Source organism: Anser anser (genome assembly GCF_964211835.1).
Source record: "Anser anser genome assembly, chromosome: 24".
In the NCBI taxonomy this organism is placed as follows: domain Eukaryota; kingdom Metazoa; phylum Chordata; class Aves; order Anseriformes; family Anatidae; genus Anser; species Anser anser.
Window position 1 is genome coordinate 506,278 of NC_139745.1, and position 13,198 is coordinate 519,475.

The 13,198-nt window shown below is 36.8% G+C and overlaps 1 protein-coding gene across 2 annotated transcripts in view; it reads left to right on the plus strand.

The window, feature by feature from the left end:
- The window catches only part of RLF (RLF zinc finger), a 51,990-nt gene extending 41,663 nt beyond the window's left edge, over positions 1-10,327 (plus strand). For both annotated transcript variants that reach the window (XM_083810158.1, XM_083810159.1), the window contains 2 exons: positions 2,282-2,423; positions 5,045-10,327. In XM_083810158.1, coding sequence (XP_083666284.1) covers positions 2,282-2,423; positions 5,045-9,760 — 4,858 coding nt within the window. In that variant the 3' untranslated portion in view covers positions 9,761-10,327. The remainder of the gene's footprint in view (positions 1-2,281; positions 2,424-5,044) is intronic.
- The last annotated feature ends 2,871 nt before the right edge of the window (positions 10,328-13,198 follow it).

A 13,198-nucleotide genomic window follows, 5' to 3' on the forward strand; every position in this document is an offset into this window, starting at 1 on the left:
TACTACCATTGCGTATTTGGAGGGGTTCAGCTATTTTGTTAGCTTAGCTCAGCTCATCCTGTAGGCTCAAATCTGTACATCTGAGAGAAGATTAGTAAACTGTGCATGCGTGTAAATTAATGCTGTTAGTGTGAAGCTTCATTTCACAGCTGAAGATGAAGACAGACAGGTTTGCATATGGTCTCCCTCATGTAAATTGGGAAATTTTGCAATGATTGTTGCTGATGATCATAGAATAATGTGTAATGCTACTTGATTGCTAGAAGACACCTGATTTCCATTTCAGGTGGAGGTATCTACTGTGCTTGGAGCTTTGTAAGTAATACTGCTGTGGGCAGTAGTTCTGAGCTACTTCACTGCCATATTCTCAAAGGAGTTGGGCAATTCATGAATCCATGAAATAACATAATCTTTAGTGTTAACGTGAACAATATTCAATATGAACTGCAGCTAAGCACAGTTTCAAAAATTCTTCTCTTCAGTCTGATATGCTAGCAAAATTTTATTCTTCAGAGTTCCTAGAGATACCCGTCTGCAGTTCTTTCTATTTCCTGTTGCTTCCCCCACCTCGAATAAATTTTGGAATAGAAAATTGCCCAAATACCAAGTTTTCCTTTCATGCCTTTCATATATATGAACTTTCATATATATGAACACTGAGGAATATTCTAGGTCACCGTTCTTAAGGACCCCTTCCAGCAATCTACTTTAGCTTTGCAGAAAGCAGGAGCAGGATGAGAGAAGGAGTAGGGCAAACACTGAAAACTTGTTCCTCTGACAGAAACTCTTAGGAGGGATTATCCAGAGTCAGTCCCATCTCTCAGTACTCTCCCAGCTCAGTAAATGTACTGAATAAATGCACAAAATGACTGGTCTTTTGATAAAAGCATTTCAAGTTGTTTTGTATCAGCTGTGGTAATGCCGAGTTACTTTTTTTTTTTTTAATACTTTTATTGTATTCTGTGAGTTTCTCAGTCTGGCTTTCCTTCATACAGTTTTCCTATGTTAGTCTTCCTGATGTTCAGGTGAATTTTATGCTTCGTAAGTTTCATGTGGCTAAAAGTCAGTATAAAAAGTTGCTGATATCAAAACCGTCTTTTTCTTCTCCAGTTATGTTTTAGAATTTAAAGTTAAAACACCTTTAATTTTGCTGCTTATATGCTAGTTCCTTGTAGGCCTATCCAGCTACTCTGCTCTTTCTAACAGAGAAAGGCTGTTAATGACATTTCTAAGCTTGCTTTTTTAAAAATCCATGTCTAGTAAATATTGTGTGATTGTATGCATTAAATATACCTCAGGTCAAATCCATAACAAGGCCTCATTCACTTTTGCTTGGCTTAGTGTTCAAGAGTACAATTGCAGTAATTCAAAGAAAACGCCTTGCTAATATTCAATGTAAAGTTTGTGTAGGTGTGTCTTTGTAATTTTAATTTGTTTTGGACTGACCTTTTATCTAGAAACCTTTATGTTATAATTTGATGCATAGGGAGGTTGAGTTAGCAAAGGTGAAGTTTGCTCCAGTAAAGAATCAGAACAAAAACTTTTTTCAAGTAGTATAAAAGATACAGCTCCTGTCACTGTTTCTTTTTCCATTTCTGTGGTGCCCATCATGGTGGGAAAGCAACACAAAGTTGATTGCAGTGTGCAACTGCTGTTGCCTTGATTGTAATAAACTGCGTAAGAGAACAGCTCTGTCCTTGGATGGTGTGAGCAGTAACACACATAACTACTCAAAGACAGTAGACAAAGCCCTCATCTTAAACATATCACTTATGTAACACTTCAAAGTGTGTTCTGTTAGAGGTGCCTTAAAGCACTGTGTCAGAGTGGTATCGTTGGAATGCACGTGTCAGCATCTAAGCCACTTGCCCAGTGGGAGAGAACTGGTTACATTGCATTTCATCTTGCCTATTCTAAATTTCTATCTGGAAAGTTAAGACTTGCAAGTGTGGGTGTTTTTTGTTGTGTTTTTTGTTGTTGTTTTGTTTTGTGACTAAAAAGGTAATGTATGCAGCTGTAGATGTCTGTTAAGCAAGATATATCCTCTTGTCTTTCCCCATTAGCAGGAGATACACTGTGTTTTGATCTGATGAATGTTTGGAAGTAAGGCGTGGTAACTTATCATCAGTATTTTTAAGAGATAAAGTTGTGATTGAAGTGTGTACTGTTTTTTAATAACGCTTGAACTACTGTGGTGTCAACTCTGAACTACAGTGTGTAGGCTATGGACAGGTTGTGCATATCTGCAATGTGCTTATGTTCTGCTTTAAATTCTTCGCAGGGAGCTGACACTTTTCTGGAGCAAATTGCAAAGAAGAATAGATCCTTCTTTAGATTCCTTCCTGGAGAGATGTCGTCAATTTGGCATCATTGCCAAGACACTGCAGCATTTATTTTTCTTGATAAGAGTCATACAATCTGAAGTAAGTTTCAGTCCAGAGGATTTGGACGCAGCCAGAACTGTTTAGATGAATTTACTGTTTTCTTGATAATTCTGCTGAACTGCTATGAAAAAAATCTAGCTTATTTTCAATGTTTTGGCTTTCTGTTTAGGTGTCTATTAGCTTTCTAATAAAAAAAAAAAATAGCTTTCTGTTAAAAAATGTTGTCAGTTTAGCACATTGTTGAAGTGACCTTTGATCATTTTAGAATGATTATTGCTAATTTGATTATTTGATAATTTTATAATTATTACTAGTGATGATTTTAGAATGTTTATTACTCTGAAAATACGGTTTGATAGTATTTTGCAGGCAAAGCATAACTATATTTTGATCTGATGCCTGTTGGTTGTTGTGCCTCGCTCTTGATTTTTGCAGCATCTCTAAGAGACGAAGACATGAATGAAATGTAACTTTTTTTTTTTATTCTGAGAAAATATACTTATCCTCAAAATCTGTGGTGCAGTAACATCTGGAGTTCTACCTTCTGTTTTGATACCTATCTTTAGACAGTCACAGAAAGGTTCAACAGAGGTTTAACAGCAATTTTAAAAGCCTCACAAACTCTTTCTGAGAAGCAATGGAAAGAATTAAATTGCTGCATTTAGCAGGAGGTGAATACAGTATTGCTATTCATGAGCAGAGTAGTAGGGACAGATATGGTTGCTCAGTAGACTGTTTCTGAGTTCCTTTGATGGCCACTCTGATGTTTGAACTGAACCTGTGCCTACTCACTATATGAGAGTAGTTTTGAGGGCAATTATGAATGAAAATTAATCAGGAATTCCTTAATATAAGTGGAGGAAAAATAAGCCAGCTGGTTTTCAGGTTAAAAAATAAACTAGCTGGTTACAGGGTTTTTATTGTTTTAGTAAAGATATTATACAGATCTTAAATTAGATATGGGATTTTTCCCTTAGTAATGTCACTATTTCCAAAAGATTTCAGATATTTCATCATGAAAAACAGCATAGCTTGGCACATGTACTGTAGAATTTGTCATGTGAACTTCAGTTGCATGTGTCCTTCAATTAACAATGCATTCCTAAATTTGCCTCAGCCTTTCATTTCCTCAGCCTTTTGCATTATTATGTGGTCATAAGTTAATTCAGAGTTAAGGCATCAAAATGGATTATGGATAAAGCAGGCAAGGTTCTGTTTATTAATGAAATTTGTCTGGCATCAGGTTTGTTTGCCTTGGAGTCTCTTTCATTGGCTAGAGTTACTCCTGTGAACCAAATGAGTTACCAAGTGAGATTTGATATGACAAGCAAGTATCAAAGCCCTATTTTCGAGTCAAATGAAATAGAAGTCAGAAAGCTTGCATGATAGTCCTTCTGACAGAGCAGAGAGGAGAATATGGAACTCTTAATTTGGCAGATTAATTCTATTCAGTTAATGAAAGTGCTTTGCACAGAGAAGTCGTTGTTCCTAAAGTGGGCCTATCTCTACTTTTAAAATGTATGTGAAAGTGCAGTTATATAAAGTACACTACATTGTAATACATACAACAGTTTTTCACCTCTTGAGTTTCCTTTTAAATATCATTAGATTGGGAAAATAGCGTTTTACTGTTGTCTAGCAAATAATGATGCTATTGAATTAAATTAGCATTGCATGACTTCCAATAGGCAATGCATGGTGAGGATAAGACCTTGCTAATTATTTTCGCTAGTTCTTAGCTCTTTTGGCATTTATCAGAGCTCTTTTGGCATTTACTATCTGAGCTGATGTAGGTGTAGTCATGTTAACCACTTGTCATCTCTACACTATTCACAGATAAATTTTGTCTTTACAAATAATAACTAATTACTTAAAACACTCAGATTCGTTATGTTGAAGAGTATAACTTTGTCAGCTTTTGGAACAAAATGACTTTCAATCTTGTCTATGCAGAATTTAAAGTTGTTGTATTTTTTGTTTTTTCTTTTAAATCAGCATATGGGTAATAATTTTACATATCTTCCTAATAGTACTGAACAGTATTTCAAAGTTGCATAGACTTCTTAGAAAATGTTTGGAGTTGAAATTCCAGTGAACTTCATCAGGAATTTTTTTTACTCTCATACTGCTTCTGCTGTTGAAGGTTGTTTTGTTTCAGGGTGCAAGTGTACATTAATTTCCTTATTACACATTGACAGATGTTGTGAATTAATATCCTGTGTGGATACTGCAGGAGTACCTTATGTGGAAGACTTACACCATTTTTTTTAGGCATCTGACTTCCATATGATTGAGAGACAGGGAGTGAAGAGAGGTAGGAATTGTGATTGAGTCAGTCCATGAAGATAGGCAGGAGTAAAAAGGATGTTTCACATCTAACACCCTGAACTAGTCAATGTGATTTCTCCACAGAGTGCACTAAAAGATGAATCCACTCACTTAAAAAACAGAAGAGGTTGCTCACGTAAAGTAACTTAAATTTTTTAGAGCATGCTGAGGTGACTTGGGCACATAACACTCAGAAACCTGAATGTGTTTTGAATGTGCTCTAGTCTATCGCTTTTATTGCATAGTTCTTTCAGAGAACGGTTTGGGAGAGAATCTACTGATCACAGAAAGGTAACATTTGTTTTGTGGCTGTTTGTTGTTTTTTTTAACAGGCAGAAGAAGCAGGACTGGCTGTGTCTGTTTTGTTGTGTGTGAGAGCCCTTCAGATCAGATCAAGTGGAAGTGATGAAATGAAGACATCAGTATGTAAAACAATTGCATGCCTTTTGCCAGAAGACCTTGAAGTTAGGAGAGCTTGTCAGCTCACTGAGTTCTTGCTTGAGCCAACATTGGGAGGATTTAATATGTTGGAAGAGCTCTATATGCAACCAGATCAGAAATTTGATGAAGAAAATGCACTGGTTCCAAACTCACTCCGTTGTGAGCTGCTGTTAGCTTTAAAAGCATACTGGCCATTTGATCCTGAATTTTGGGACTGGAAGACTTTAAAGCGACATTGCCTTAAACTTTTAGGGAAAGTGGGCTCAGATTCTGAGGATGATGCAAGTTTTAATATGTCAATCAATGAAACCGACATGTTAGAAACTTTCTTGAGTGACTATGAAGAGGCAAAAGAACATAAATATTATGATGGAAAAGACACAATTGGCTACCATAAAGAAAAAGCAAGAGTAAAAAAACCTATTGGTTCTTCAGAACGATACCAGAGATGGCTTCAATACAAATTTTTTTGTGTGCTCTGCAAAAGGGAGTGTATAGAGGCTAGAATATTGCATCATTCTAAGATGCATATGGAAGATGGTATTTATACATGTCCTGTGTGTACTAAAAAGTTCAAGAGAAAGGAATTCTTTGTACCTCATGTAATGGAACATGTTAAGATGCCACCTAGTAGAACACACAGACCAAAAAAGAAAATAATACTGAAAAAAGAGAGATCGCCACAAAAGACAACAGCCTCTAGCAGTCCCACTCCAGCACTTCAGGAAAAGTCGTATCAGCCAGAGCAGTCTGAAAAATTTGAAAATGATGCACATGAATATGTCACATTTAGCCAACTGGAAAATTGCCAGCTACAAGACAGAGACATCTATCCATGTCCTGGAACAGATTGTTCTAGAGTATTTAAACAGTTCAAATACTTAAGTGTACATCTGAAAGCTGAGCATCAAAACAACGATGAGAACGCAAAACACTACTTGGATATGAAAAACAGGAGAGAGAAATGCGCTTTTTGTCGTCGACACTTCATGACATCCTTTCATTTACGGGAACATGAACGTGTGCATTGTGGACCTCAACCATATATGTGTGTGTCAATGGATTGTTATGCTAGATTTGGGTCAGTTAATGAGCTTCTTAATCACAAACAAACACATGATGATCTGCGTTATAAATGCGAGCTAAACGGATGTAATATTGTTTTCAGTGATTTAGGGCAACTTTACCATCATGAGGCACAGCATTTCAGAGATGCATCATACACCTGCAACTTCTTTGGTTGCAAAAAGTTTTATTATTCAAAAACTGAATTTCAGAATCATCTTGCAGTGCATAATATTGCAGTGTCAAATGGGGAAGTGAAGCAAACAGTGAAACTTGAAGATTCAGTTTCAAAAGACAAATGCAGTTATCTTCCAGAGTCTCAATTGCTTGAACAATCTGAAAATTCCAATCAGAATGAAAACTTGGATCCCACGAGATCACAGGAAATTCCACAGATTAAGGAAGAAGTGCTCTCTGATAGTGAAGATTTAGATGATGAAAGTAATTGCAGTCTTCATTGTGGGAACCATAGTGCAGCTGCTTCAGTAAATCAAGGCCAGGTGTCTCCTTTACTGATGGAAACATTGGCTCACAGTCAAACAGTTCCAGGCTTTCTCATGTCCCAGGAAGGAGTCTTCCATTCAACAGATGTGAAGCAGCAGTGTACCAATGTGGCAGTTTGCTTTGGTGAAAAAAAATTTTCATGTGGTTTTGAAGGCTGCTGTTCCACGCACAAGAACTCCAGAGGTATGCAAAAACACGTTCGCAGGGCTCATCCATATAACTTCAAAGGTAAAAAAAAAATGGAGATGAAAACTAAAGACTTTCTTGATCTATTGAGTGATGCTCAGGACAGTAAATCCCCTACAGACATTAATACAGAGTTAGGTCATAGTTCAGATACAAATGCTGACTCTCCAGAAAGCTTGTATTGTAATACAAATGTTAAAGGAAACAGTGGCTTCAAGGAAGAAACTTGTCCTTCTTCTCCAGAAACATCTTTTTATGATAGCTCTAAAGATTCAAATATTGAAGATAACATGTTGGAACTAATGTTAGGCTTGAAACATCTAAGCTTAAAGAATTCTAACATGCAGAATTCTTCAAGAAGCAAGCATTTTTTGGGCTCTTTGCAGTCCTACTCATCTAGAGATGCCAAGTGCCCTGAGTCAGTAGTAGATGAAACTACCTCAAAATTTCAGTTTCAAGAGCAACACGAAAATTTACCCAGCCAGTACCTTACTCAGCTGGCAGCTAAACCATTTTTCTGTGAATGTCAAGGGTGTACGTGTGAGTTTGTGACCAGAGAAGCTCTCTTAATGCATTATGTTAAAAAGCATAACTATTCAAAGGAAATGGTTCTTCAGTTAAATATGTTCCAGCATCGGTACTCACCATTTAAGTGTCATATTTGCCAAAGATCATTTACAAGAAAAACACACCTTAGAATTCACTATAGAAACAAACATCAAATTGGCTGTGAGAGGGTAACTCACAAATTTGACCATGTAAGCTTATTTACAGATGACATGCATAAAAATAGCACTGTTCCAACACCTGTCTGTGCAACCAAGGTTGAATACATTGAACATTCAGACCATTCTGAACAGCTGTGTCATCCTAAAAAGGAAGAGTGTAGTTCTGAGACAGATTTGGAATCCGGTGAAGAGACAGACAATGTAACAAGAAAATCATCTAAAATAGCATCTCTGGACAGCCATAGGGAAGAACTGGAAGCACGAGAGGGAAGAGGAAGTAAAAGAACAGTTGCTAAAGGGAACTTATGTTACATATTGCATAAGTACCACAAACCATTTCATTGTATACATAAAAGTTGCAACTCTGCATTTACCAACCAGAAAGGTTTGATTCGCCATTATAGGACTGTTCACCAGTATAATAAGGAACAGCTCTGCTTAGAAAAAGACAAAGCAAGAACGAAAAGGGAGCTTGTCAAATGTAAAAAAATATTTGCATGCAAACACAAAGAGTGTGGTAAGCGGTTTTTATGTTCTAAAGATCTTGCTAAGCATTGCAGTGACTTCCACAATGAACACTTAGAGGATCAAAAACTGCTTTCTGAAACTGAATCTGCAAGATTTGCTTGTAATCAAGCCCAGTGCCCTGCTGTATTTTATACCTTTAATAAGCTTAAACAGCATCTCGTAGAAGAACATGCTAGTGAAGAAAAAATAAACAAAGATTTTGAAATCCATTGTGACCTTAACGGCTGTGATCGAGTTTTCACAAATTACAGTCACTACTCTCAACATGTGTATTTTCGACATAGTGAATATTATGATAGTCTCTTTGGAAATCAGAAAGAGGAAGAGGATAATCATGACAAAAATAAAAATGAGCAAAGTTATCTGAAAGACACTTTTGACATAAACAAGCAGAATGGGAAGCAGTTAAAAGAAAAATCTAAGAGAGTTAGCAGAAGTAAAGAAAAGCATTTGATTAATTTCAAAACAAAAGAGGAAGCCCTACAAATGTGTAAAGAGAAGTCTAACCAGACCCAGTACCCTTGCATGGTTCAGGGATGTCTATCTGTTGTCAAATTGGAAAGCAGTATATTGAGGCACTATAAACGCACACATCAGATGACCAATATGTATATAGAGCAAAGGATTCAGAAACTTGTTGTTTGTGTTAAATGTGGCATAATGATTGAAAAACAGACCTCCTCTGAAACAGCTTTAGGCTTGGATAAAAAAGGCATAAAGGTTAAAGAGGAGGTATCAGCTAATCCTGAATATGTGCAGGAAAGTGAAAAATGTCTTGTTCCAAATTCTGATTGTGAGCATCAAGATGTAAGCAATGAAGACCAAAAAAGAAATAGTGTAAGTTTTGATACAGGTGCCTTTACGTATTCAGGCACTTTAAAATATAACCACAGTTCAAAAACCAGCTCTTTTGAAGAGCATAATGTCAGGGAGTCAGTTATGTGTAGAACTGAAGATTTTTCTGAAAATAGTGAAAGAGAAAATAGTTCTTATTTCTCCAGTTTACAATTGGAATTGCCAAGAGAGAAAGACACAGAAGGATGTCAGCATAGTGCAGTTACTCAAAATGCAAAAAGAAATGTAGTTTTTGCTACAAAAGACAAATTGCAGAAGCCTTCAGTCTCCAGACCATTTGATTTAAAGACATATAAACCAATGGGATTTGAGTCTTCATTTTTAAAATTTATTCAGGAAAGTGAGGAAAAAGATGACGATGATGATGATTTTGATGAGGTGGTGGAATGGGAGTCCCCTGAGCAGTTGCCAGTAGATAGAATCTTGCAAAAAGAGGGAGACAGTCAAAGGGGTACGCCAGTAAATAGCTTTGTGGATGACAAAAATGTAATCATACCCCAAAATAATCGTGGGCAACTAACAGAAATCCAGCCCTTGTTGTCTGAATCATCGTCTGCCCCTTCTTTAGAAAATTTGAGGGCTATCTTGGACAAGGCGTTAACAGACTGTGGAGACCTTGCCTTAAAACAACTTCATTACTTAAGACCAGTAGTTGTTCTTGAAAGATCAAAGTTTTCCACGTCCCTTATAGACTTATTTCCAACAAAAAAGGCAGATGAGCTTTGTGTAGGAAGTACATAAATAGTTTTGCTTAGAGCAGATTGCCTACACTACTGCTATATGGGGAGAACTTCAATTAGAACAGTAATTGTTACAGTACACACTGTTTAGGTTAGTTTAGACTGTTTAATTACATGAATGTATAATATCTGTCAAAAGTATTGGCCAAGTTAATTTAGCTCCCTATTTTTTTTTCCTCAATGAACTATGCTGATTTTGGTGCTATTTAATACATCAGAATACTGGGGGCTTCCTCTTGCAGAGTAAATGTGCATGATTGTATATGGAACACATACTAGGGTACCAGGGTTTGGGGGGCGATGGAGTTATTACTTGACTTGAATGTGCACCCTAGGGTGCTTTGTGTAACATATTGTACACTACAGCATCTTATATTTTTTGAGTTATGAGTTTCAATAAATTACAGTTTTTCACCCATTTGCTTACTGTATAGTAAATCTGTAATGTGGGTTACTTGTGATTGAGTTTGGAACCATTCTGACTGCATTGGATAATGTTGCTTGAATTTTATGCATTTGTAGATTTACCAAACTGGTGAAACGCTATACAGAAAGTAAAGTATTACATTCTATTTTATAATATTATCTGTCCTTTTTTCAGACTTCAAAAAATTAGTACAGGCAGAAAGCACTTGCCACTTAGAGAGACGAGAAACCCCTAGTTACCGTTCCCTTTAAAGGAAGAAGTTTCTGAGAGCATTTGTTACAAGGTGTTTGAAAATCATTGACAGGCTTCCATGAAATTCACACCACAGTAAAGTTATCAGTACATGTTTTGGGCTCCCTGCTTAACTCTTTGGATAACAATACTTTTCTGGTGAATCTTCCAGTTAGGTTATGTTTTAAGATCTATTTCTTATCTTTTTGTCTCATTTCTTTGCCTGCCTTTTGGATACATCATGAGGCCCAGTCTGTTTCCTGTGTAATTGTTTTTTCCCAATCTCTATGAGGATGCTAACAAGTGAACAAACAGCCCCTTATTGATCAAGGACTGGGGTTTGATGGAGCGTTGCAGTTTTTATACTGTGATCTGGAAAAGTAGCAATGGAAAGAAAACTTTGGAAGGTGTTCTTTAAACAGACTATGATTATTGATTGGGTGCAGTGATGAAGAGGGCTGTTTAAAAAGCTATATTAAAAAGTGGGGAACTGTTATGACCAAAACTAGGTATCTTCATGCTAACCACTTGGAAAAGTTATTTGGGTGTCTTTAAAATAAAGGCTAGGTTAAAAGTCCTACTCCAAGCAGAAGTGTAGTTTATTGTACTTTTCCTGTGATCTCATTTTGCTAAAATATAAAAAAATATAAGCTTCTAGTGATGAAAGGATGTGGTGCAAGAATCTTCTCACTAGCTTTTAAAAAATAAAAGTGAGATAGGCTCAAAATGTTAAATAGTACACCAGGGTCAGGCAAGTGAAATAGTGTGCTCCAAACTGGTTTCAGCTCTTAAAAGTGTAGTCAAGTTCAAACCTGTGAATCATCAGGATCTCAGAACAAATGGGATTAACTGCAGGCAATAAATATGTGATGACTACATCAGATAATGGGCTTAGAGAGATACCAATACACTCCAGGGTGTTTTGAGCGTCTCACAAAGCAAATTATCCCCGTCCATGCCTATATTATAGATCCTGGTGTGTAATATTAAAAAATAAATAAATTAAATTAAAATAATAATAATAAAATTTTATAGATCCTGTTTACTAATGTTAGAGAAATTGTTGCTCTTTCTGTAGGCTTAAATATAATGCAGGACAAAATAGAGATGCAGACATTGTTTCTACCTGTTAGGTATGAAGGCAGGACCTGCAGTATTCAGTTTAAGAACTATGTTTAGAAACTGCCAAGTCAGTTTTCCTCAGTGGTTGTACACAAACGCCTTAGAGGTTATTTCCTCTGGTGATCTGTCACCCTGTGCAACAGTGGGATTTTTATTGCTGTGGTCTCATCTTTGTAGTCATATTTCTGTTCAAAGAATGTCACACTGGACTGTCAGCTACTTCCTAGTTAGAAAAGTAACTTCTTATCCATTTCAGATACTGGCAGTATATTTCAGTCTTCGTACTTGGTCATCTATAATATGTCATCCCATCTCAGTGAGGTAATAGATGTCACACCATGAAAACTGCATGGTTCCCATCTGCATCCTGATTCCCAATTTCTTCATCAGCTGGTCTGTCTGATCTTTCCAGTTCCCTCATGTTGGTGGGTATAAGGGAAGGTCTGAAGTTAGGAATTTTCACTGCCATCGAGTAGGCCATCAGTTTTCCTTCCAAGTGCTACCAGTACTTGTTTTACAGTGAAGATCCTATTGCTCCCAAACAAACCTGAGAATGTCTTGTTCTCTGGTAAAGGAATACCATTGTGATGACTTCTTAAATTAAAAAAAAAGAAAAAAACCTACTGTAAACAGTAGATACCTGAGAAAATGGAGGTGCAAGTTCATAATCATGGTATATTGCTTCCATTTTTTTTAATTGTTGTCTTCTGTTTTGTGGATTTTGTAGCAAAACAACATTTCCTTTGCTGCAAATGCCTGTCGTCCTTTTAAGTTCCCCAAGGCTATGGGTTTCCCTGTCTTGTTCGAAGGGTAATAAAAAACAAGCGTACCATTATTAAGAGACCTGCTAGACTTCTGTACTTCTCGCAGGACTCTCAGCAGAGCTAACAGTTTGGATCAGTGGTTTTGCTTGACTGTTATTTTGTGGCTGTTTCTTTGTTCGTGCACGATCTTTGGATTTTATAATACCGATGCAGTCATGAAACTGGATTTGGCTTGACCAGGAGGGGACGGTTATCTTGAATTCTTCCCTAGTTTGTAAAGTGAAGGTTCCAGCTTTCTGGGAGTTCCCATGTAGCAGTATCTCTGTCTGCAATGAGGAGTCCCAGAACAAGAAGCTAAACAAATGAATTTAGGAAATGTACTATGCCAGCCTGCTTTATTTTAAAAAGGACTTAACAGAGCTTGCTTTAGTAGAATTTGAAGCAATGATACTGCATTGCAAGGAGAAAGAAAGCAGATGTTAGGAGACTGTCAAGAGATGAAGAAAAATGGCCAAGTACTAGTTTAGTCAGTATTAAGTTTTATAATTCACTTATCCTAGTGAAAGGCTGTGAAAGGAATCCTTTCAGACAAGTACTGGTAAGGTTTTGCCTGTATTATTGTGTGCAGCCTGCGTAACTTGTACTGAATAAAAATAACCTTAAAACCTTGTGTACAGACTGCAGTTCCTAAGGGATGAAAAGTCTGTGAATGGTGGTTAAGAGCGCTTGAATTGGGTAGCAAATGTATGCTAGAGAGGAGTGCCCCTTCTGTCCTCCCCTCACATACTATGAGAAGCTGTGTGAGCTTACAGAGAGCATTGGCACAGAGCAAATTGCAGGAACTCTGTGCTGGAAATCAGAGAGAGAAAAAAAAAAGTTACAAATTATTAGAGCA